Source organism: Scylla paramamosain, chromosome 9 (assembly GCF_035594125.1).
Source record: "Scylla paramamosain isolate STU-SP2022 chromosome 9, ASM3559412v1, whole genome shotgun sequence".
Classification (NCBI taxonomy): Eukaryota; Metazoa; Arthropoda; class Malacostraca; order Decapoda; family Portunidae; genus Scylla; species Scylla paramamosain.
This window is the reverse complement of record NC_087159.1, coordinates 7365001-7391601: the sequence shown is the minus strand read 5'-3', so window position 1 is coordinate 7391601 and position 26601 is coordinate 7365001. Positions and strand designations below refer to the sequence as shown.

The window sequence follows — 26601 nt, the reverse complement described above, 5'->3', positions numbered from 1 at the left end:
AAAAGGAATCCACACCAGTCATTTCTACTCTTCTTATTTCCATACAAATGTGTTACATACACAGACACGAGCCAAAATTAAGTTATGATGAGCAAGAAGCCAATAACTCCACAAAGCACTAAGAGGATTGTTTAGCAGGTAAGCTCATAGTTCAACCTCTTCCACGACACTCACTATGAACACCAAAAACCATAAATGGATAACAAAAATTCAAGAGAAATAAAAAAAAGATGAAATATCTATTGAAACCTAAATGACATATGTATTTACAGAGAATCCAAATAATTTATGTACAGAATTACAACACTGTTACGCAGTGAATGTGAGTCACAAATAACAACACCTACAGTACACGTTGTAACTTACAGCTTCCTGGCTAGAAAAATCTCACCACGAGAATCACGATTTTCAAGACGCAAAACTTTTTTTTTTGAGACATGAAATCTATACCAAGAGTGAAGGTGTAAAGAGATACTATTAACAGAGGAACTGCATAGATTCTGTATCCAAACACTGAATTTCTTCCTACCATTAACCACATATGAGGTTTCATGAAAATAAGTGCACACCATTACCCTTCAAACAGGACACTGGGGTAAGCATGACAGCTTAGTGTGGAGGAGGAAAGGCTTAGGACTCTTACTCTAAAGGGTGGCTAAAGAAAATGTGCTCATGGACATGCCTGTCCTCTGACGGTGTCTTCAGCGGCACATGTTGATTCATTAAATTTGGTGATGGTGCCTTCCAAACCTTGCAAGTGTTATGGTGTTCTCTAAAGGTGAAAGTAACACTGGGGGCAATGTAACCTGAGAACCCAGAAACACCAAGACCTTGCCACACTCAAGACTCAGGAGATCATCAATAGTTTCCGTCATGCAGGATGATTCACTGCTCCAGCTTTCCTACCACTACAAACCAGAACTGATCTTCATCTCTCAGTTATCTTGCCATCATAGTATGTGAATGGTTGCCATTCCATCTTGCCATGGTAGTCCTGTTGAATCATCTCCATTGATAATTTGCATGGGTAAGCATCTTACTGAGTCATCACTTATGTCAAGGGGTGGTAACACTTAACAATCTGATTTATGGCACCAGGCCATAAATTTAAATTAGTCAGATGCAAAATTAGTGTACAATTTTGAAAGACACCACATATATGGTTTTAATTTTTTAGTACTTTTATCATCATTCATCATTCACAATGAGTCAAAGGTGATTGTTCAAGAGAGGGGTACTAAGACACCTCCAAAATTAAATTGGCCAACATGAGTGGAACTCTTCCCCCTACAATTTTTTTTTTCTTTTCAAGGGGAGAGCTGTAATTTAGGAGTAGTCTATTCTTACCTGTGTTCATTATAGCCCTCAAAAGTATCTTTTACACCTAAAAAATCCTGTTTTATATGAGAGTGAATGATTATTAGTCACAATAGCAAGTGTGGATAATGTTCAACAGTTGCCTCTAACTTGAGAGTGCTTTACTAACTCCCACATCATGATGGGGAGAGAGAGAGAGAGAGAAAAAAAAAAACATATGTGACCACTGCAACACCTTGGTCATCATCCTCATCAGCCCAGAGTGCCTCAAGCCTTGCTCAGTGTGGGTTCAGTGCTCCTCCTTCAGGTTTTGTGGGTTAGCAGTGATGCCTGCAGATAGAGGTGATCCTCACTATGTCTCACTGGCAGAAACACATATGCTTTATTCTCAGTAAATGTGACTAGGTGTTTAAAAATACTGTAAAAATATACTGCCTTATGGGAGATCTGTAAAACAAGGTACAATATCACATGGAGGAACTTGCAATGTGGCTGCATCCAAAGTTCCCATGAAGAGGCATCAGTGTCAGCTTGGACTTTCTCACCAAAAATCATGTAAAAGTTTTGCTTACTTTTCGCCTCTTCTAATCTAAAATTACTTTCATATTCAAAAATTACTTGAGTGGTAAAATATGTCTTCTGTTATATTCTGTTTGTAATAGTAGTACAAGTTTGCCTAGCATTCTAGTAATTGGTTGCAAAGAACTCACTGCCTCCCTTGATTGATTGAAAAAAAATATCCTGTGTACCAGGAATTGTATTATCTACTGTTGTATGTACTACATTTTCAAGAGTTGCTGATTAAAATTGAGACAAAACACAAATTCTTTGTTTTATCATCAACACCTGATAAAGTTTGCTGTATTAATGTTTAACCGCACATATTCACAGGTACATCCCCTAAGATAATCATACCTGTGGACATTGTTAATCTCAAACGTGAATGTTAAAAGTATAGTTCAATATTCTTCCATAAACTTTTCCTCATTTTTGTAGTACAATAATTTCCATAATGAACAGTACAACAGCCAGCCAGTTAATTCAAGTTTCCATCCACTGTTGTCTTGTGATAAAATTGATAAATCTCCTAACACTTACTTTCTGAAGGGCAGAAAACATTGATTTTAATATCTACACTAAATTTTGACCAAGTTCTACAGGAGATCTTGGACATGGTTCTAACACATGATGGAATTCATTCTTCCACTGAGCTGAATGAGAACAGCTGACTAGAATTCCTGGATCCCAAGACACCTCAGGGAAGCAAGGTCACAATGAACCATCTCTGTTTTGACTTCCTCAGTTATAATTACCACAATTTTATGACTGTGTATTTAATTTAATCTTTAAGCTCATGCTTAATGAATAAGAAGGGCAAGTGTCCAAATCTATATTCTCATTTAGCTAAGTTAAAGAACTTCCAGCTATACTATGCTATTTTTAAGTCCACAGCCAGATTGCCAAACAGCACTGACTCACCCCTGGCTCTGTGCTGTTCACAGACACACTCACAGACATGCCACGGGTGATGATCAACTTAGCGTTGTAATGGACCACTTATTATACAAAATGAGTTGTCTCTTGCCCAAACCATTCCTACAGTGCAGTGACAGGGGATTCTTAACTTTACAGACCTCAAACTGATCCCCCAACCAGCAGAATGATCGTGGTTCATACATATTTTATTACGTATTAAGAGATGAATAACTAGAGTAGGTGAGCCATTACAGAAATTTGAGGCATCAGAAAATTGTTCAAGTTGTATAGACATTAGTTGGCCAAGTAAGACTCACTCACTGCTGTTAAGCACAAGTAAGGCATCAGGTTTAAGAGTTCATGTGGTGATAGTTGTATGTTGCATGCACCTTCACCAGCATACACAGGCCCGCTGGCAGGGTGAGGCACACACACGCACACACATACCAGCCTCTCTACACTCTGCACAGTACCAGGAATCAAACTCATGCAGGGTTCACCTCTGCCACAAAACTGACAGGTGGCAGCTGCCCAACGCTTACCTGAAAAAGAAAAAGACAATGTTTTATATAAATTAGAGGCCTTAAATTTGTGTACATGTACTGTGTGTGTGTGTGTGTGTGTGTGTGTGTGTGTGTGTGTGTGTGTGTGTGTGTGTGTGTGTGTGTGTGTGTGTGTGTATTTAATTTCATCTTTAAACTCATGCTTAATGAATAAGAACTGTACGAGTAAGTGTCCAAATCTATATTCTCATTTAGCTAAGTTAAAGAACTTCCAGCTATCTATCTATCTATCTATCTATCTATCTATATATATATATATATATATATATATATATATATATATATATATATATATATATATATATATATATATATATATATATATATATATATATATATTCTATTTAACTATGTTGATTGTATGAGGCATCTAAGTGATAGTAAATGGTACTTGTAGGATGGCATTCTATCATAAGAAGCTACAAAGTTTACCTCTATAGCAGAGTTCCAGATATGTGTAAACATGTGCTACTGTAGTGGTAATCTCTACCTACTTCAGTAGAGTTGTATTGATTAATTATCCCTAGACCTGACATACCACACCAGATCCATCCCTGTTACTTTACCTGACTTCTCTTGATTATTCAAGAGCCTCAATTGATAGCTGATTTTGAAATGTTTGAGAAACAGCATGAATTTTAGTGAACAGTCACCTACTGCATGTAATGAAGAGAAATACAGAGCTTTACAATCCATGCAAAAAAAAAAGAATAAATAAAAAGTTTAAATTTTCCTTTTGTAGTTTTTGTTTCTGATTTCAGTACGGCATACAAATCATGTCAAATGTTACAGTAGGGGTTGTTGTTAGATAGGGCACTATTGTGAGGTGTGGGGTTATGCCTGTTGGCCTCTCCCTCTTGGCACATGTGCAGTGAGCAAAACATGGGAATGAAGATTTCTAGGTCCTACACTCTGCAGAGCAAGGAACAGCAGGCGACTCTGAACGTGTCGGCAACAAGGCTTAGAAGAGACAAGATGCTAGACGTAGAGAGATACAGATGTGGAGCAGAGCAGCAGAGGCAGCAGCAGCAAGACAAGTCTGGTGCCCACGGGTCTTGAGGCAGCAGCTGTGATGCTCTGGTGAGCAGACCTGAAGTGAAGGTGAGCGCACACATGGTGACCAGAGTTTGGTACCTGGATGTAAGGTGGCCTGAACAAGGTGCTGTGGAGGCCAGAGGGAGCACTAGAGGAAGACTGTGGAGGGTGCACATCATATCCAGCTGTAGAACCTCCCTCCTGCTGGAGGAACAGAGGCTGGTGGAGCCTCTGTGAGGTATCTGCTGTGTACCTGAGGGCTGACCTGAGGAAGGACTGCATGAAGATGTCCTATGGTTGTGAGAACTACAAGCTGCTGGGAAGTGCAGCTGTGAGAGACTTCACTATGTTCAGTTGCAGCTCGTGCATTATGCTCAGAGATGTGTCTTGTGCTTGCCTCCCACCCCCACTAATCCGGGTTCACCTTGTATGTATGCGGACACCTGAGTGACTCTGGCCGGCAAATGCATCTGCCTGACATGAGTATTTTGTGCCTGTGGTGTCCTGCAAGACATGAGATAGCTGTGCCCTGTTCTCTAGTAAGGAAATATACACCTGTGCTGTGCATATAGTCTTTGCATGTCATTCTTCCCTCACACTTCATTAATATGCTCATCCCTTTAAATTGTGTCCACCTGCATTGTGGCACATGGTGACGGAGCTAGTGCCGTCCTAACTTCTACGTGCGAGTTGCTGCCTCCCTGGGTAAGTGTGTTATTGGTGGCTGGTCAGCTGTGGGCAGCAGTGTAATTGGTGGGTACCACAAGATAAGTTTTGAAAATATTTATCATCACCAAAGTCAGCTTTCCATCTCAGACTTAAACCATGGGAACCAACAATGTTAGTTAAGCAAGTTAACCTATGTCAAATCCATTTACTATAATAGAAAAGAAAAACATATTTACCATACAACTAGGATTCTACATAGTGAATATAAATCAAAGCATTCTACCTCATCATACAAAAAAAAAAAAAAAAAAAAATCCTTCCCTGCTCTATTATTGAATGGTATACCTAGAAGTCTGTTCTCACCTACATCTACATAGGAGCATTCCACACACACATTCTCTTATTATAAGATCCCTACCAGAAGTTGCTTTCCTGTCAGTGCAGCAACTAGGAATACAGAGACCCAAAAAATAAATTATCCTGGCAACTTGCAATCATGATGGCTGAAGTCAAAGGTGCTGTCTCCTGTTCTGGTCAAGGGTTCAGTCTCACAGAAAACCTCTCATGGCTTCAGACTTATCTTGCCTCCTATAATTCCTCAGTGCCTGAAATGCCCAATGGAGGCACAAGTCTCCAAGCTTGTTGGGGAGAAGAAAAAGTGCTTGTTTGACCACAGACTCCATTACATACACAACAAAGCACCCCGTTATAATCAGCCGCCGGTGGAGCTCATTCAGCATGTGGTGTACGTGTGCCCGCCTTCCCTTGGTGAAACCAGTGACTCCCACCTCAACATTATCCTTTTGGTCAAAAGTATCCACAAGGGACTGTTGTGACAAGCACACAAAAATTCATTATAAAGACAGATATAAGTGCATTAGCTCCTTCAAAAGACTAAAAAATATCGCGGTGAGTTCACCTGCCTCTACTATAGGACATGCCATAACTGCCCCTTGCCGCCAACTATTCACACTGGTACACTGAAACATTAACACTTCACCTAATTTCAATATACATGCCATTTTAAAAGCGGGCAGCTAGCACAACACTGTCCAAGGATTCTAACAGTGCCTCAGGGGCACTGCCCCAGTAATCCGCCCGTGTGTGCCGCGGGTCCAGCCTCGAGCAGTACGTAGTGAGGGCTTCTTGTGCTTACCTGTCTCTGGTAAGCATTGGTGTTAAAGCTGAGATGTCGCCACACACACTTTGTGAATAACAAGTCACGCAACAGAAAGGAACATGTTTAAAGAACGCAGTGTATGTCAGTCACACGGCTCACAAAGTAAACACTACGCTCAGCTGTGTCGCCAGATGCAGCATGGCGACGCACGCACCTGTGCCAGGATGTTCGATGCTTCGGATGACAGATATAATTTTGATATTGATTTTACGCACAAACTTTCCATTTCAGAATTAAGAACCGGCAGTAAATAAAGAAGTTTATAGTTTAAATAGGTGGTGCAGTACATAGCTGCCTATCATAAGCATAAAGTTTAGCGCCACTAAATACTTAATCATATCTACATTACGTTCATGATAATAGAATGGTACAAAATTGCAAATTGGAGTTATATTTAGTGTGTAGGTGGCTTTTGCCATTACACTCCATTGCCTGACACTGCCAGCTTACTTACAATGACCTTTTATACGATATGTGCTTATCTGTGCACTAAATTTTCGTAACTTGAAAATTAAAAGTTTGCAGGTCATAACAAAGGGAACAAAAAATGCACTTCCAGGTGAATTAGTTTCTGAATACTGAGTCGTCTCATTCTATATCTTGACCAAAATTTCTAAATAAATGTAAACATGCGCGTACACTACATGGATCTCTGTTGTTGCCTGAAAAGCATATGCATAAAGGTTAAAACACGCAACATGCACTCAATTGGTTTCAAATGTTTCAAAGGTTTCAAAATGTTGTCCGCTGGGTGCATTGACTCTAGTATTGTGATCAAGGTAAGTACGCAACACCCATTACTCAAGCTTGTGGTGCCTGAGCTGATTCGCTTCTGTCCTAATGTGAATGTACTTCTCATGGTTCGGTTTGGGTCGCTTTCAGTGTTTAAAAATTATTGTATAAATTCATACTTGACAAGCGGACAGCTACTTCGCCCTATTTATTTTCCTTTTTGGTGATCAACTTATCAACTGGATAAATAACAAAAAAACAGATTACTAGGATATGTAATTATTCTTCTTCCTCCTCTTCCCCCACAAAAGGATGATTGTCAAAATAAACAAATAAAAATCATCGCTGACAGGATTTTCTTTTTAATTAACATAAAATATCTACAGAGTGAACTAAGTCAGACTGGTTGAGGTGCGCACTCTAGGTAAGACTGCGAGGAGCTGGCAGGGTCAAGGCAGCAACACTGAGGTGCACGACGCTACCGTTACAGGGATGAGCCACACGCAGGAGACATGTCGTGTTCATGCCTCGTGTACTTATTATTACTTTCTGACACAAGGTATGTCCGTAGTACTTAAATAGCATCAACCTTATTTTCATGGAGTACTTACCTTATACCAACGAACGTAAATGTCCCTAGATTTAAAATAATACAGCCTACCATGTCATGTTATATTTGGTATGGATATAGAAAAACAGAAGAGGTGAGACATCGAAATGACGTGTATGGAGTATGTTCAGTCTAACTTGACGGACAGGCTCCTCCTTACTCCTTATTTGTCACTGGTTCATCATAGGACAAACCCCGCCCCTCCTTACATTCCGATGCACGTGACTGGAGATTGCTCTGGGGAAGGAGTCACATGGCTGGTTGTTGTCGCTTTGAGGTTTTCCATCACGGTTTGCGGAACACGTAGAAGTAGCAGTAGTAGTAACAGTAGTAATAGTAGTAGTAGTAGTAATTAGATACCCATGAACGGAGGATTTGGAGGAGAGCACTCAGACACCAACTGTAGGAATTTATTTACTTAGTTTACTTTCTTTTCCACGTATTAATAAGCAAACAAGAACTAATCCTCCCTCTGACCGACTGCAGGTTAGTGACAGAACCATTACCATACATATGGCAGGTTCTGAAGGGCAAGCACCCCTTCCACCCACAGACACCAACGCATGCCCTACCTGCTTCTGTATTTCTCCTTCCTACAACTTGAATTACCCACTCCCTACCTGTTTATGTATTTTTCCCCTTCCTACGATTTCAATTTTTCAAGGGGAAGGTCTCAAGACACTTCTCTAATTTTGGATAAAGCTTCTGACTCTTCTTTGGGAAGTGGCATCTTTTATAATTTGTTGCCCTTGGCCAGTGTCCCTCTTACAGAATAAAAAAAAAAATGTCCATTCTCCTCCATCCAATGCGCTAATCGTATGCGTCGGGGAGGGCAAGTGGTGACGATTCTTCATTAGTGATACGCATAGTAAAAGGACGAGGAGGAAGGAGTTCAGGAGGAGCTTACCCATCACATTACTACTCCGGACAGACTGCAAGGGGCGTGATGAGTGTTCCTACAGAGCACCCTGGAGCATGAGGTGAACTACACTCAAAGGGGGCCGTGCACCAGCACTGTACAGGTGAGGGCGGGGTCGGAAGGGCGAGCACAGGGGATCATTGTGCTATTTAGAAACATGTTCTCTTGCATAACTCGACTCATGGCACATCACGAGCACTCCCACACAGCTCTTTCGTCATGCAGGCATCAGTTAAGCATAATTAAGCGGATGAATAAATAAATACAGATACTTAGATAGATAGATAAATAAATAAATAAATTATAACTATACGTTCTTCATTATCATCTTAATAAAATAATGAAAAAATATCTAACACTAAGTCAGGTATTGGTGAATTAATTACTCGCATAAAAAAAATGATCATATGAATAGTACAACAACAACAATAATAATAATAATAATAATAATAATAATAATAATAATAATAATAATAATAATAATAGTAACACCAACAGTAATCGAAGTACAGACAATAATAATAAAACGCAAACTCTCAATATTCGTATCGGAGGCAAGACGCTGAAACTTCCCCGAGGAGGAAGAGGAGGAAGAGGAGGAAGCGGAGCCGTGCAGTAACGGCAACATGCAGGGGCGAGGCCGCGGCAACACTTAGCTCCACAGCATGTTCTCTTCAGTGTCGCCAGACATGGGCCACGTGCTGCGGGAAGGCATGCAGGCCCGGGAGGGAAGGTAAGGTCACTCTGGCATGCTTGGAAAGGTTATTTGTGAGGGCGGGAAGGGGCGATCAGCAGGGAAAGACGATGGATGGAGGGAAAATATACAAATCAGGAAAGAGAGAAGAAAAAGAGATTGCTAAATTTAGTACTAAGAAAGAAAAAGGGGTAGGGACGGAATAACAAGAACAGAGATAGGGAGAGGTGGGGGAAGATCAGAATAAAAAGTAAACAGTCGAAGGTAAGCACTGGGGAAGAGAAACAACAAACAACATAAGCAGAAGAGAAATAGAAGAACTCAAAAACAAAGAAACGACAGAGGAGGGATAAGGTTTGAAAAAAAAATGTAATATAAATCAAAAGAAAAAATCTAAAGAAATCTCAAGAAATATTTACTAAAGAAAAGAAAAAAGCTCGGAATATGAAAAAAGAAAAAAAGTAGGGTTAGCATTATTTCTTATTTCTTATTTATGTATATGGATTTAGGGATGAAAATATAGTTTCCATCCATGAAGCAAGTAAGTATTTAAGTAACTCAGTTTTAATACAAGAAAAAAAATGTATGTTTATTCATGACATCAAAAAAAAAAAAAAAAAGACTCGCTAGTTTATGACATACCATTTTTTGAGGCTAATATCATAGGAAGATAATAACATGCTGATGGTTAATTTTAAGCAGTCTGAAGAGATTATTAAACTACATGCAGTTAGAACAACAGCAGGTGACGTGCTTTCTTGACAAACTGGGATGTCCAAAACATGATTAACAAATCTAAAATCCAGGGCCCGTATTTCTTAAACGTTGAGGATTCTCATAAGAACTATTTTCAAACGTTACATAGATGATTAATTGGGTTCTCACGTGTATTTTTCCTATTGACTATGTAGAATCTTTGTTGGACTATCACTAGAAACATGAAAACACTTTTGAAAACCGCACTAAAACTACTAAAACCTGTTGAATGTAGACAACACAAAATACCTAAACGTTTGAGAATGCGGCCCCTGGAAACTGACACTACAAAAACTACGACGAAGAAAACGAGATTACCAAAAGAAGAAAGAAAACTAAGAGAAAAAAAAATTGTAGGTACATGGCAAATTAGTCCACACTCACCCTGCTTGGCTCAGATCGAACACTTTGCCTCTGTTGGTGTCATTGCCGTAGGACTTCGGGGAGGCGTGTCCGTCGACGCCCTTCTGGTGACACAACAAGAAGGTGACGATCTCGTTCCTGCCCTCCAGCGCCATCACCACCGCCTTGCCGTCGCTCGAGATCTCGCAGGCAGTGATGGCCTGGTCCGGCGTGAGCACTGCCAGACTGTTACCTGCGGGGCGGGGAGGCTCAGGGATGTGCAATGACTGGGAACGCAAGAGTAAGTATAAGATTGACGACATTCCATTAAGATACTGTACATGAATTAGTGGTATCGTGAACACTTTATTTTTGCTTTCTCTCTCTCTCTCTCTCTCTCTCTCTCTCTCTCTCTCTCTCTCTCTCTCTCTCTCTCTCTCTCTCTCTCTCTCTCTTATAAGAATTACCGCCATAAAGGCCTAGCTTAGAAGAAATCTCAAATCACCTGTAACATCAAAATCAAGATCAAGATAATTCAGAATACGATGATCTTTGTGGTAAGATGCTGCGCCTGTTGATTATACTCTACCAGTGGTTCGAAATTAAGCAAAATTTTGTAGATTAACTGGAAAATCTAAGTAATGTTATGTAAGTGGTGCATTTCAGGTGATTTGCAGTTTAATTCGTTTGTTCATATGAAAACTAAGTAGTAAAAATAATAAAAATACAGTGGTAAGGAAGGGAACAGGTAGCCAGTCCCTGGTTCCCTTCTCACGCGTAGAATGATCGATCAGGAGACTCCTTGCCTCTTACGATTTTCGCTAAAAGTCATCTGTGTGTGTGTGTGTGTGTGTGTGTGTGTGTGTGTGTGTGTGTGTGTGTGTGTGTGTGTGTATGACCTGTAACTCACCAGTGTGAATGTCCCACACCCTGACGGAGCGGTCCCTGCCCAAGGCGTCATAGGTGAGGCACTGCAGGCCGCGGTTGTCCAGGCGGATGGTGGTGGGGGGCGCCGTGTGGCCCTTCAGCGTCCAGCGAGGATTACCTACAAATAAAATCAAAGGATAACAAACAGCCACAAATCTTTTTTTTTTCTCTAGGCCGCGTGATTCCACTAACTATTCGTAAAACAGACAAGGCAGCACAACGGGCGGCAAGGTCAGCATTAGAACATTTTTATTTTCTATAGAGCGGCACAAATCTTTTCTTCCTTTTGTTTTCAGATTAACTTGGAAAATCAAGGTCACAAAATACTCTGAATGTGCACCATTTTTCAATCAGAGGTCTACTGTGACGAGACCACAGCGCGATCGCTCACGCCGGGGGAGATACATCGAGCAGCACAATTATATTATATTATGAGCAATATGGAAAGAATGAAAGAAAATAAAACAGTAATACAAGCAAAGGAAGAGCTGGCCAGCAGAGCACAAGAAGCAGCACCTGTGATGAGGTCGTAGGCCATGAGCTTGGAGTCCTCGAGGCCCACGATGACGCAGCTCCCGGCTGAGGAAATGGCGATGGAAATGATGTTCACGCCTGGCTTCCACTTCTTGAAGAGTGTGCCGCTTTGCAGGTCATACACCACGATGAAGTTAGGCGCCGGCTCATCCACTTCCTGCAGGAAAAGGAAAGGAGAAAGTTGTGAGCCGCGGCCACACCACACACTGATAAATACAGCAGAGATTCATGACCACATCATAACACGACGCGCCATACACGTCTTGAAAATCGCTGCACTTTGCGCTTACGACACTTTTCAGTGAGGCAGAACGATACTAAGGTTGCGACGGGACTATGTTTGGGTATTTCTCCGTGGGGATGCTCGACACAACACCGAGGCATGTGCAGTTTACGTATTTTGATTACGATCCCTGCGCATTGTTTTTGACGAACTATACTTTTATGAGTTTCATTGTGCACTTATTGCTTGATTACACTGTGACAGTAAGAGTAAAGGCAACCCTATGAGTCTCAAGTGCTGTGGGAAGGGAACAGTACTCACGCGACACACGCAGGAGACGTAGTGACCCTCCTTCGTGATGGCTGCGTGGCGCGTGATGAACTCGTGGTGGGGGATGCGCAGGTCGTACATCAGCTTGCGCAGTTCCAGGTCCCACACGAGCAGCGCAGACGGCTTCTGGGTCTCGTCTCCACACACGCAGATCTTCCCGTTCTCGGACACCATCAGGCTGTTGAGGAACCTGTCCTCGCCCACCTGAGGAGAGGCGAGACGGGGATACGAAAATAAACAGACGAAAGAAAAACATGATGACGATTGAAGAAGGAAAAAAAAGACTTGAAATTACGTACACATCATTAATTCAGTACTTCGTCTTATATATCTGTTTCCCGAGGCTTGGTACTCGAAGTGGTGACAAAGCCTGGTATTCCATGACCCTTTGTCCTTTAGCACCTCTGCCTGGCGTCCTGCGGCTCCAAGTGGCACTGCACCCTTAAAACAATTCCACCTCCCTCACCACCCTGGCCTCCCTTTACCTACCGTAACACACACACACACACACACACACACACGTATACGTATTGACACTTCCAAACTCCATACCTTGAAAGTCGCCACACAGTCTCCGTTCTGCAGGTTCATCATATTGACGTACATGCGGGAACGGGAGAGCGCCACCACGTGATCCTTGTCGTGGAGGCCGAAGTAAGGCATCTTCTGGTTCATCACCTCGCGCAGCTTCATCACAAAGAGGCCCTCATCGAAGTTGTAGATCCTCAGCTCCCGCCCGCACAGCACCAGACACCGGTAGTCGTCGATCATCTGAGGGAGGGAAGGGAGCGAGTGTTGGTAGGAGGCAAGCAGTGAGATGGTTAGCGGCGTGGAAGGATTAAAACATGGAGGAAAGTAATGATGATAAAGACGGTGAATAGAAGAAGAAGAAGAAGAAGAACTAAAAAAAAAAAAGATGAAGAAAAGAAGGAAGTTTATACTCTAATTTTTGCAAGCCTTAACCCTTAATCCTGTCAAATCACTTAACAAATACCGATATATGATTAAGAAAAAACTTACGATGGTAGAGAGAGAGAGAGAGAGAGAGAGAGAGAGAGAGAGAGAGAGAGAGAGAGAGAGAGAGAGAGAGAGAGAGAGAGCGCACCACCGTCACACCCCCGTCGTACCTTCAGTTTGCGGGGCTGGGTGATGCCAGTGAGGGTTCGCACAGGCGTCATGGTGAAGATGTTCCACACAGCGATCTCCCCGCGCTCAGTGGACAGCGTGATCACGTAGTGGGGGTTGTGGCGCGCCCGAATCAGCGCGTTGAAGTACACCTGCCCGTCGCCAAGCTTCATGTTTTGGTCCTGCAGCGAGAGAGGAAGAGATCAGCAGGTTATTGGAGAGAAGAGGCGATAAACTGATGGTATATTCTACAAAATGTTTATGAGAAAAGACACCAATATCAGACAACTGCCTCCACCTATCACATTCCCAGTCTGCAGTTACACTTGCAGACGCGAAACCGGATTTTAAGAGGTCACGGCATCGGGCAACTGTGCAAAGATGATTAGGAATGAAAAAGAAGTAGTGGCAATATAAGAAAAAAAACTGTACTATATGACATCACTACAAAGGGGAAATGAACACGTATGATAAGAAACAATATACTGTGAATGAAAGAAAGAAGAGGTGACTAGGAATGAAAAGAAGCAGTAATGCGATAAGCAAGAGTACCTGGAAGGGCTCGTGCAGGCAGACGGTGAGGGGCAGCAGGCACGGAACGGGGGCGTGGGCAGCTCTGTCGTAAAGCTTGTGGATGATCGGATACGTCTCGTGGTTCTTGGGCTCCTTCATCAGAGTGGCCAGCCGCCCATACACCTGCCGCATCAAGGCCACTCACTACCGTGTGTGTGTGTGTGTGTGTGTGTGTGTGTAAACTTCCTCAGCTCTTCCCAAAGACTTTCTTTAGTTTAATACCTTCACATATAATCCTTTTTAAATATCTTCCTACAGCAAACAGATCTTCCCTCCCCCCCTTCTCTCTCCTGCTTTTCTGTCCTTTTCTTCTACTACCACTCTAGTAGTCTTAGGTCTGGTCACCTGGTGTGTGTGGATGATCGACCACGGTCTGTTGTGGCCTGTTTTTCTATGTAACTCTATGTAACTCTCTCTCTCTCTCTCTCTCTCTCTCTCTCTCTCTCTCTCTCTCTCTCTCTCTCTCTCTCTCTCTCTCTCTCTCTCTCTCTCTCTCTCTCTCTCTCTCTCTCTCTACCTATGTATCTATCTATATGTCTATCTGTCTGGCTGTCTATCTATCTATCTATCTATCTATCTGTCTGTCCGTCTTCCCCACCCACACTCAATACCTGAGAGTAGAACTGGCGGCCGTCGTAGCCCAGGGCATAGGCGGCCAGCTCCAGCACCTCCTTCAGCAGCACCAGCTCGATGTTGTTGGCGTGGTTGGTGAGGGCGAGGGACACGTCCTCAAGCACCTGCCGGGGACCACGTGAGGTGAGGGAGGGAGGGGGGGAAGTGAGTGAGTGAGTGAGTGAAGGAAGCAAAGAGACAGGGAGTGGTTAACTAAATAAAACATTCTAAGTAGTGCAACAGAAAATAAATAAGTGAATATATAAAAAAAGATCACTAGGTAAACACACACACACACACACACACACACACACACACACACACACACACACACACAGACACACACAGTTAGTTAGCTAGTTAGGTGTTTACTGACCACAACGGCATTACAAACACTAAATCAGTATGATAAATTAAAGTAGATAGTTAAATAGTCCAACAAAGTCTGATCGCGTTTATAAACCTGAAAACACTAAAATGATAATTCCACACACACACACACACACACACACACACACACACCTGGTAAGTATCTGAGCCGCACAGTTTCTCGTACACCCAGTCGAAGTTGAGCACGAACTCCTCCAGGATGCGTCCCCGGAGCTGCAGCACCTGGTAGGGCAGTTCATCCAGCTTGCGGCGGTTGTGGCGGCTGAACACTGGCTGCACCGAGATCTTGGACATGTTGCTGCGGGGGCGGGAGTTGTGGTGGTGATGGTGGTGGTAGGGGTAGTAAGATTAGTAAGAGTACTTTTAGTTGTAGTGGTGGAAGTGGTGGTGATGGTGATAGTGGCGCCGGTGATGGTGGTGGTGTAGTAGTGGGAGAAGAAGGAGAAGGAGCAAGAACAGGAAGATGAGGTGGTGGTGGTGGTGGTGGTGGTGGAAGAGGAGAAAGTAAAGGAGATACAAGAGAAGGAACTGTAAGATTCACTGAGACCCCTTAGTTTTTTTTTTTTTCCTTCTATCCCTCTTCCATTCAGTCTACTCTCCCTTCACCCCTCCTCTCTCTCTCTCTCTCTCTCTCTCTCTCTCTCTCTCTCTCTCTCTCTCTCTCTCTCTCTCTCTCTCTCTCTCTCTCTCAACTCACCTGCCGCGGTACTTGGTGGGTTGGTCTAGCACGTACCGCTCCTTGCCTTCCTCAGTGCCCTCCTCGCTCCCCGTCATCGGCTTCTTCACGCCGTTCGCCCACTTGCTCTGCCGACAACAGTACCAATGCAGCACACCTCAAACACCACACATTACGGGAACAAGGCTGACTAAGAAAATAAAGGGGCAGAGAGATGCGTGACAGTGGGACAAGTGACCATAAACGCTTCTGTGCCGCACCCTGACTACTTTCAAAGGCTCAAGTTGAACATACACAGGTTTTTAATGGAGTTTTTATAGTTTCAGTAATAGATAAACAAGACTGATACACTTTTAACAGGAGAAACACTCTTGAGGGCCCGCCTAATCACCTATATGGCCTTTGAAAAAAGTCGTGGTGTGAGAGAGCGAAGCGTGGGCGGCTTACCTGGAAGTAATCAATGAGGGCGGTACAGCACATGTTGATCTGGTCAGGTGTGTCCAGATAGCGGGCCCGGGCGGCGTCCCTGAAGCTCTCATGGCGCCAGGTGAAGAGGCAGATCCCCGCCACGATGGTCTTCATGAGGAACGGCTGCAGCTGCTTGGAGATCTGAACCCACAGCAGCGACGGGCACCGGCGGACTGTTGCAGGAGGGGAGTGAGTGAGTGAGTGAGCAGCTGAGTGACTGACTGATTGATTGACTGACTGACATCCACAAAAAGAGACGGGCACTGGCGGGCTGGAGCGCGGGTGAATGAGTGAGAGAGTGACTGTCTGAGTGAGTGGGTGACTGATTGATTGACTGATTGATTGAGTGAGTGAGTAAGTGACTGACTGACTGACTGAGTGACTAACTGACTGACCGACTGACTAATTGACTGACTGATTGACTGACTGACTGATTCACTTACTGACTGACTGACTGACTAATTGGGTGAGTGAGTGAGTGACTGACTGACTGACTGACTAATTTTAAGGCACTGTAAAAAAGAAAAACAGAGACAGAAGACAAAGAGAGCAATTAGGAGAAGGAGGAATAGTAGGAGGAGGAGGAGAAAGAAGACGATGATCAAGAGGGCGAGGAGGACAACAAGGAAGAGAAAGATTAAAAGAAGAAAGAAAATGAGAAGAAGGAGAAATAATGAGGAGAACAAGGAAGAAAACAGAGAAACACGATGACAACAATTAGGAAAAGACGGAAGGCGAGGAGCAAAAACGTCACACACACACACACACACACACACACACACACACACACACACACACACACACACACCTGGAGGAATGTAGTGAACGAACACCTTCTCCAGCACAGCCTCGTCGCAGGAGAGAATATCAATCATCTCTGAGTCGGAGAGCCCGTGTTTGGCAGCCGTCAGGTAACCCAGGGTGTGCGAGACCTCCACCTGGGGCACGGCGGGCACGGCGGGCAGGACGCAAGGAGTAAGAGAAAAGTGATAGAGAAAGAAATGATGCTGGTTATTAGTTTGTGAGGATGAAAAGATGATATAGGAAGGTGAATATAATTACTGACATCATGTATGAGAGAGAGAGAGAGAGAGAGAGAGAGAGAGAGAGAGAGAGAGAGAGAGAGAGAGAGAGAGAGAGAGAGAGAGAGAGAGAGAGAGAGAGAGAGAGAGAGAGAGAGAGAGAGAGAGAGAGAGAGAAAGCTATTCTGGTAAGGAAAGAAAGAAAGAACAAAATCAAGGAGGAAAGAAGGGAGTCGACTGAAAATAAATTAGGAATGTCAAGAGGAAAATGAGAGGAAACAAGAAGAAAGCAAGGAAGGAGGAGAGGAGGAAAGAAAAATGACTAAGAGAGAAAGAGAGAGAGAGAGAGAGAGAGAGAGAGAGAGAGAGAGAGAGAGAGAGAGAGAGAGAGAGAGTGTGTGTGTGTGTGTGTGTGTGTGTGTGTGTGTGTGTGTGTGTGTGTGTGTGTGTGTGTGTGTGTGTGTGTGTGTGTGTGTGTGTGTGTTAGTTGCTCGCTCACCTTGCCGTACGTCTCCTCCAGCTCGTCAAACACCATGCTAATTTGCTCCATCAGCGTGGACCTGAGCGGCAGCTGCGACTCGGCGCCCGTCCAGTGACACGCCATGCGACCCAGGATCTGAGAGGGAGAGGAGGAAATTAAGCTGCTCATTTCCCTCCTCTATCCTTCCTTTCCTCCGTTTCGTCCTTTTCTCCTTTCTCGTCCTCCTTTCTAACTTTCCGTCCTTCTTTTTTCACCAGCTATTTATTTATTTTTCTATCCCTATCCTTCAATCCTTCTTTCATTCCTTCATTCATTTTCTCTCCTTTTTCGTCATTTTTTGCTACGACTTTTTATCACTCTTTCTCCCTTTCCTTCCTAACACAAAGCAAAGAGAAAAAAATAATTATATATATTTCCCTTCTCTATCCTTCCTTCTTTTCCTTTCGTTTTTGTCTCCGTTCATGTCCTCTTTTCCCCCACAATGCCCTGCCCTTTCCTTCCCCCAACACACAGCAACACCCCCGCCAGGCACCTCACCTCCACGTAGAGCGGCAAGGGACACTCCTGGATGTACTTGCTGACCAGGTCCCGCTGCTCTTTGTTCACGCTGCGGTGGTGCGCCTTCAGGATCCCCTCGAACTTGCTGTAGCCTTCGTCCAGCGTCATAGGGGGGATCTGATGGAGGAGACACGCTAAATTAGACTGTTTATATAGGAGGGACACAGGTCAAGGGCAACAAAAAGTGTGAAAAAGAGGTCTACTTGAGTGCTAAGTTCCAAGGCGACGTCAAAAGAATCATCAAAAATTCTGCTATAGAAAATACTGAGATAACAGTGGCGTGTTCATCTGAGGGCTTGTTTAGGTTACGTTAGTCTGGGTTTAGATTAATTCATATCATTAATTTCACTGCTGAACCCTTCATGTAGATCACGATTTGAAAAAGCGTAAATTTTGCAGAGAAATAAAGAGTCATTATCTGGAAATTAGTAGGTTAAGGTGATTTCCATAATCTTCCGTAATTTTCTTTGCTATGAATATGTTTTCACCTTTTTTTCTTTTTTTTTCAGTTAATACTCGTTACTATATATCACCATGTTGCTCCGTCCATTTTCTCTCACAACTATAGTGAATGTTGTATCCTTCCTATCAACAGATAAGTTTGTCCCTTTCTATCTACCTTCCCCTCCTTTATCACTCAATCCCTACTATGTCTCTCCTGTTTCAATTAATTCCAAAGCGTCTTTTCGAAAAACTGACTATAAATATTTTTTCTATCTACTATGTCTCTTTTTATCAGTCCGGACTCCTTACTCTATACATTCATACATTCATCAAATTACATCTGTTCCACACTTTGAATCACTGTGTACTTTACTTTCAATTTAGATTATCCTTTTCACTATGAAAGACCTCTTATATCGCTGTTAATTACTTACGAAAATTTGCTACTACCTGAAGGCGTGTTACTCAGGTGACCTAGCCTTACCGAGCCTGTGATAGCGAGAGAGCAAAAGCACGTGCCTTCAGGAAGCAGGCGCGGTCCTCGATGATGCTCTGCAGGAGTCGCATCTGCTCCGAGTCGTCCCGCACCGTCATGATGAGCTTCACGTTCTCCGGCAGCTCCCTGGGCACCCACTCCAGTGAGGTGGACCCGTAGCTCTTCACCTGGTCGATACCGTCTATCATGATGACCAGCGGCCGCACTTTACACGCCTTGGACCACACGTGCATCAGGAAGGACGACATGTGACGGACGCCCTGAGCAGTGACGAGGAAAAAGAGAGGAGGTTAAAAAGAACGCCACCAGAAGCTACGATGTTTCCTCTGTGAACTTTTATACTAGTACACCCACTGTTCATCTCATAAATATTCATACACTGGCTATTTTTAACACGTGACGCACGCCCTGCACAGTGACGTGGAAAAAGACAGGAGATTGATAAGAATGCCATCAGAAGCTACGGTTTTTCCTCTATGAACTTTTATACTCGCACGCTATTCCCCTGCTAAATATTCATACATTAGCTATTCTTGACATGTGACGCACGTCCGATACGATGAGAGAAGGAAAAACACGGAGAAGGGGAGAAGGAATGAGAAGAATGCCAATAAATGCTACGATTCCTGAATAGAGGGACACAGGTGAGAAACACAGGAGAGAGGGATGGAGTAAGGAGGGACAAAGGGAGAAAAGCACAAAAAAAAAAAGAAGAAAAAAATATGGAGATAGCAGACAAAAACGTAATAAATGTACATATAAAATGGTCTGAGGAGGAAGGGGTAATGAAGCAAGAAAGAACGAGAATAGATAAATACAGATAAGAGAAGGAAGACAAGGAGAAAAGACAGCAACGTACAGCTCGATTAAGACAAGGTGACGCATGCACAGGTGAAACAAGCAGGTGAGGAAAGAAAAAGCAAGGAGGAACGAAAATAGATGAACACATGTAAGAGAAGGAAGATAAGTAGAAAACAGCGACGTATAGATTAAATAAGACAGGTAAGAAAGAAGGTGATAAGGAAGCGAGGAATCAATGAGAGGATAACACACGGAGCACAAGTGAGAAGTGGCCAGGTAGGATCAGGTTAGGTCAGGTTAGAGTGCAGTGTCTCCTCCTCCCTGAGCGTCACCTTTGCAGCCTCGGCGGGATGCTCCCCGAAGAGGGCACAGCACTGCTCGGCGATGGACCTCAGCACCTGCTCCGTGGTGGACGACCCGGGGGTGAGGCCCACAAACCTGCAAGCAAAGGTAAGTCACACGCCATGCCACGCCACCTAAGCCCATGTTGTACAGAAATCCCACTAATTATGTCTGGTGATGTTAGACTTTCATATTGTTTTATTCATGTCACTCACTCTTACTTCTGTTACTACTACTACTACTACTACTACTACTACTACTACTACTACCACTACTACTACGATTACTACTACTACTACTACTACTACTACTACTACTACGACTACTACTACTACCATTACTTCTACTACCGCCACCATCACTACTACTTCTACCCACGCCTCACACACACACACACACACGCACGCACACCTTTTCACCTCCCCATCTCCCTATACACCTACTATACAAGCACATCATCACCCAGCCCCCTCTATCCACACGCACCTTGCCTCGTGTCTTCCCCAGGCACCCAACACCCACCCACCTGACAACGAGGGGCACGTCTACCAGCCACTCGCAGCACCTCTCCATGGCCTTGGCGATGAGGGACGACTTGCCGCAGCCCACTTCGCCGTGCATGATGAGCGGCACGCATGAATCGTTGTTGAGGTACCTGACGAAGGAGCCGAAGAAGGTAAGGGAGGGGATATTGACATAGGAACGTGACAGAGAGAGAGAGAGAGAGAGAGAGAGAGAGAGAGAGAGAGAGAGAGAGAGAGAGAGAGAGAGAGAGAGCACCTACCTTCTGATCTTGGCCAGCAGGTCTTGTCTCCCCTGGAAGTTCTTGTAGCGGAACTGACACATGAGCGACTGTTGCATCAGCTCGTGGAAGAGGCGCTTCTCGATGCCCAGGTACGTCTTGAGCTCCTCCTGCAGGCAAAGGGTGAGATATTAGGTCAGTGAAGGGGTGGACTGGACACACACACACACACACACACACACACACACACACATACACAGAGACACACACACATGTATCAGTCGTAACATTATTATTATTATGAATATATATTTCACTTTAATTCATGTTCAGTATACCTCCACGTGGGTGTCTCTACGTGGTGAGTCTGTCCTATTTTTACTTTTTTCTCTCTTCCCTCTCAACAACTTACTGTGACTGGCGAAAATATTCCATTTCTAGCCACATGATTGGCTATCCTTCATCTCTACCACTGGCCAGTCCCTTCCGATCGTGATTCGAAACTTTTACATATATAAGGGAATAAGTTGTATACTAGAGTCAGTTCAGTTCAGAGAGAGTCGAGAGCATCAAGTCACTCTAGTCGGAGTTGTCCATCACATCAGTCTTAACTCTCAACGTGTGCACAGTGTAATATCGGACGTCTTAATTATAATCACCTGTATTATCATTAAAAGAAGAAAAAGGTAGCCAGTGTTTGTGTGTGTTCCTTTACTTGCACAAATCTAACCAGTCACCCACACGAATCCACGCCACCATTATGCACATCATCGGAGAACTTCAACAGGCAGCAGTGTGCAGAGATCTTCGTCAATACAAGTGGTGTGCTGCCATCATCTACGCTATGAAGACTACATCATCTTTACATCCTGAACAAGTGGTTAACAGAGTAAATAGGTAGAAGAATCCGAAATAAGTGGTCTGCGATCGACTTTTAATCAGAACTCATACACAAACACACACACACACACACACACACACACACACACACGCAAAGCCAGTCATGATACGATACCAATTCTAAATTTAGAAATCTTACTTATACTCTTCGGTTGTTTTTCTTGTTCTTGTTCTTGTTCTTTTCCTTCTCTTCCTCCTCCTCCTCCCTTTCCTCCTCCTCCTCCTCCTCCTCCTCCTCCTCCTACTACTACTACTACTACTACATCACTACCATTACCAATCCTCAGTAAATACCTCGTTACAAACCAAAAAGTTTCCTTATATAATGAATGTCCTTTCTTTATAATCCCCTACTCTTCTTCTTCTTCCTCCTCCTCCTCCTCCTCCTCCTACTCACCTTAGTCTCGTCCTCCTCAATGATGCCGTCGATGATGGAGATGAGCAGCGGGGAGATCTGAGCGCACAGGTCCTCCACGAACTGGGCGTGTTCCGGCACCTCGGGGTTCATGCCTGAGTTGTGCCACTTCACCCGGAACTTGAGCATGCGAATTTCGTCCAAACGCTCCTGTGGGGATGAGAAGAGGAAAGGAAAAGGATAGTTAGGGTCTATCATGTTTTGGTGTTGTTTTATGCTTTTTTTATTTTTTTTTTTTTTATGTGTTGTAGGAAGAAAGTTAAGGAAAATTAGGGTTTGTCATGCTTTTTTTTTCTGTTGTGTTGGAACGCGCTGTTAAAGATTTTCCTTCTCTTCTTCTTCTTCTTCTTCTTCTTCTTCTTCTTCTTCTTCTTCTTCGTCGTCGTCGTCGTCGTCGTCGTCGTCGTCATCTCCGTTTTCTTCTACACATTATCAAAACCCGGTATTCTAAAACATTTCTGCCTCTTTCCTCGACTGCTTCCAACAGGCTCTCTATCATGTGTTATTGGGATTTTCAAAGGTGTTTTCGTGCTTCCAGTAACGGTTTTAGTAAAGGCTCTGCACCATCAGCGGGGAAAACACAATCATGAGAATCAGACATAATTTTTGTGGCTTTCTAAAAATACCTGTAATGAAAGCTCAAGGTGTTCCAAAATGCGGGTCCCAAATGCTTGTCTGGGTGTTTGGAAAGACAGTCAAGTAAAGGTATAAGGATTTAGAGTGGACAGGCTTTTTGTATATCTGGTGCATGCACTTTTGTGTTTTTGTGTGAGTTTGCCAATAAACACACTAACATGATACCTCTGTCTGCCTCTGTGTGTGTGTGTGTGTGTGTGTGTGTGTGTGTGTGTGTGTGTGTGTGTGTGTGTGTGTGTTGCGTCATGAAGTTATTGACACGTGGTGAGTCACTACTGCGGCATACACACACACACACACACACACACACACACACACACACACACACACACACACACACACACACACACACACACACACACACAAGTGGCATGCATACATAATGTACACATAACATACATACATAAGCACATTCATACATACACAAACACATACACCTCTTTGTCCCTCCCCTAGACCCTCTCTCTCTCTCTCTCTCTCTCTCTCTCTCTCTCTCTCTCTCTCTCTCTCTCTCTCTCTCTCTCTCTCTCTCTCTCTCTCTCTCCCGTACCTTCAGCTCGCTCTGCAGGATATCGAGTCGCTTCTTACTCTCGGGCTCCACTGCCACGTACACTTTGCCCTGCGCCGGAATGTTGTGTGAGGGGAAGTGCGTGAACTTGCGGCAGATCCAGAGACAGTGTTTGGCGCTCTCCTGGTTCATGAACACGCTTTGCTTGATCTCCTGTGCGTGGAAGAGCAGGAGGACGGTTAGTGTGTGGGTTAGTGGTGGTGCTAGGGAGGACAGGAAGAAGAGGATGGTTGTGGTGGTGATAGTGTTGGTAGTGTGGTATTACTGGTATTGGTGGTGGTAGCAGTAATAGGTAGTAAGATAATAAAAGTAATATTGTGGTTGTATGAGTAGAAACAGAAGTAGTAGTAGTAGTAGTAGTAGTAGTAGTAGTAGTAGTAGTAGTGCTAGTAATAGTAATAATAATAATAACACCAACAGTAGTCAAACACCATACCACCTGCTTTCTTTCACTATTCTACCCAACTTTCACTCCCTGTCACCTTCCTTCCCTTAATCCACACCTTCCCTCATCCCCCCTAAGTTCCTCCTTGCGTCTCCTCACCACCTACTGATCTAGCCTCCCCCTGTGCTAGCTTCCTCGTGTCCTCACCTGCTCCATGACGGTACTGAGGTACTTCTCCTTCTGCTCCTGGTTGAACACCGTCCTCATAAGCGTCATCATCTTTTTCACCTCAGCGCTCCAGTCCGCGACCGCCTCCTGATGCTGCGCGCTATTCCCATCCTGACGAAGGCGAAGAAGAGGAAGATAAGAACATAAAAAAAATAAGGGAAGCTGCAAGAAGCCATTAGGCCTATACGTGGCAGTACCTACATGAAACATACCTATCTATTTCCATCTATCATCCCCATCCATAAATATGTTTAATCTTCTTTTAAAGGTCCCTAACGATTCAGCACTAAAAACCTCCTTACTGAGTCTCTGTGAGATTCGAAGTGGGCATGGATGGTGTAGATAAGGTGGTAAGATGCTTAGGGTTGGTAATCAACACAAAGCAATGAATAACAAGTTCAAGCTTGTACTGTTAGATTTAGAAAAGATAGGATGAGAATGGTACTCAGTTAGGTTCGTGGTTGATTGAAATAGACTCAGTAATTAGCTTGTTAGTGCCAAGTCAATAGGGAGCTTTAGGTCAGACAAATGTATGAACAGAGATGATAGATGGGTAGAGATATACATGTATTATAAAGGGATTATTGTATGCAGGTCTACTGGCTTCTTACATCTTCCTTTATGTTTTTTTTTTTTATTATTATTTTTCATTGGCATCGTTTATAAGGAACTTGTAGACTCACTCTCATTCTTATTCTCTCTCTCTCTCTCTCTCTCTCTCTCTCTCTCTCTCTCTCTCTCTCTCTCTTACCTTGATGTTCGGGAAGAAGGTGCTGATGGGCTGTAGTTTGTAGCAAGGCGGCTGAGCGTTCTCGTCCCAGTGGTACCATTTCCAGAACAGCTCCCGGTCCGTGTCCACCTCGAGGCTGGAGATGCCCTGGTCGAAGTCAGGGCCCTCGATCACCCGCGGCAGGAGAGCGTTGCCGAAGGTCTCATTGAGGAACACGACAGTCACGATGTGGGAGTCGCGGGCTTGAGCTGTTGGAGACAAAGGAAAGGTAATTAGTGCTCTTCTATCTCTCTTTTCTTCTCTCCTTCACTGCCTCCTCCCTCATGACGCTTTCTGCCATCTTCAGCATCTGAGGGGAACTACGTCCTAGTAAAGGAAGGCAGTGATGGAGGCGCTTTCTTACAAATTTACATTAACTAGTGCTCTTCTCACCCTCTTTCCCTCCCTCCTTCACTGGCTTCTCCCTCATGGCTCCTCTAAAACCTTTGCTCCTTCCTTCTCTGCCCCCTCCCTTGTGATCCCTCTAACATCTTCACCATTTTCTACTTTTATCAGCTAGTACTCCTCCCTCCCTTCTTTCCTGACCCCTCCCTCATGACCCCTCCAACATAGGCACCTGGAGAGCAACACGTACTGGTGAGCTGGCCGAGACACAGTTCCTTGAGGGAGTGGTCGTTGAGGTGCTCGTCCGGGATGCCCCAGTGCAGGTCCACAGTGTTAAGCTCGTACCCCTTCTCCATGCAGTACAGCCGCAGCTTCGGGTACACGTACTCCATCAGGGCTGACCGCTCCATGATGGTGTCTGCCGCGGAAGAGGGCCACCACTAGTATTAGCGTGACACATCTCCTGACTGGTTCAAGCTCAAGACATGCAGTTAGACTCGACATAATTAGATTTAAAAAGGAAGTAGGCAGAAATCAGTGTTCAAGTAGAATGGTAGATGACTAGCATAGCGTCAGTGATCAGGAGGTTTTAGAGTTTAGAGAAAGATTAGACAGCTTTATTGATAGACATGACAGATTGAAATAGGTGTGAATGTTTCATACAGGGACTGCCACGTGCTGGCCTGCTGGCTTCTTGCAGCTTACTTTATATTACTGAATTCTTATGGTGTAGAAGAAGGTGGTCGTATTCCTCGGCCAAACAGTCCCTCTTGCAGTGTTAGTCACCTCAGGGACAGACAACAGCCCTGCGCCACCAGAGTTGGTGCACGCGACTTGGCTCAGGTCTCCCTCTCCTCTCAACCCACAGCCCAGACTCACCCTTCAGGTCGGCGCAGGTGTAGATGCAGATCTTCCTGGGCTTGAGGATGGGCTTGACGTACACCACGTTGCCCATCACCAGGTTGCGGATCACGTCAGACAGCTTGTTGAGGTCCGGCAGGTGGCTGAGGTGCGGGATGACGCCGCGGGTCTTGCGCGGCGATTCCTTCACATCAGCCGGCCCGGGGGCCTCCCCCTGGGTCATGCCTGGGGTACCAATACACGGCGGGGTGAGACACACACACATACACACACACACACAAACAAAAATTAATTTAATAAATAAATAAACAAATAAATAAAAAATACAAAGAATAACACAATTACAAGAGAATCTATCTAATATATATATATATATATATATATATATATATATATATATATATATATATATATATATATATATATATATATATATATATATATATATATATATATA

General features: G+C 44.0%; 1 protein-coding gene across 3 annotated transcripts; it reads right to left on the bottom strand.

Annotated features, from left to right (window-relative positions):
• Positions 1 to 17: 17 nt before the first annotated feature.
• LOC135103502 (NACHT domain- and WD repeat-containing protein 1-like) lies at positions 18 to 26437 on the bottom strand. Of its 3 annotated transcripts, none has more exons than XM_064009891.1 (26): positions 26163 to 26437; positions 25534 to 25701; positions 24921 to 25147; positions 24149 to 24280; positions 23539 to 23709; positions 22335 to 22502; positions 21080 to 21207; positions 20822 to 20950; positions 20286 to 20391; positions 19176 to 19412; positions 18192 to 18329; positions 17673 to 17789; positions 16960 to 17089; positions 16131 to 16324; positions 15705 to 15811; positions 15140 to 15305; positions 14617 to 14742; positions 13985 to 14128; positions 13435 to 13614; positions 12860 to 13078; positions 12299 to 12511; positions 11737 to 11911; positions 11204 to 11338; positions 10336 to 10546; positions 6217 to 9202; positions 18 to 3335 (listed from the first exon to the last, which is right to left on the bottom strand). In XM_064009891.1, exons 1-25 carry the CDS (start codon positions 26407 to 26409, stop codon positions 9154 to 9156), a joined length of 4017 nt encoding a protein of 1338 aa, XP_063865961.1. In that variant the 5' UTR covers positions 26410 to 26437; the 3' UTR covers positions 18 to 3335; positions 6217 to 9153. The 3 variants fall into 3 exon arrangements, with proteins under 3 accessions (XP_063865961.1, XP_063865962.1, XP_063865963.1); XM_064009892.1 differs by having other exon boundaries at positions 18 to 1647; XM_064009893.1 differs by lacking the exon at positions 6217 to 9202.
• Between the last annotated feature and the right edge of the window lie 164 nt (positions 26438 to 26601).

Coding starts and splice junctions, on each gene's coding strand:
- LOC135103502 (XM_064009891.1), bottom strand. CDS start 26,409: ATGTGTGTGTGTCTCACCCCGCCGTGTATTGGTACCCCAGGCATGACC. Junction 15,306..15,704: donor CCCACCAAGTACCGCGGCAG/GTGAGTTGAGAG, acceptor CCGCCCCCGCAG/CAACATGTCCAAGATCTCGG. Junction 9,203..10,335: donor TTCGATCTGAGCCAAGCAGG/GTGAGTGTGGAC, acceptor GCCTTCCCGCAG/CACGTGGCCCATGTCTGGCG.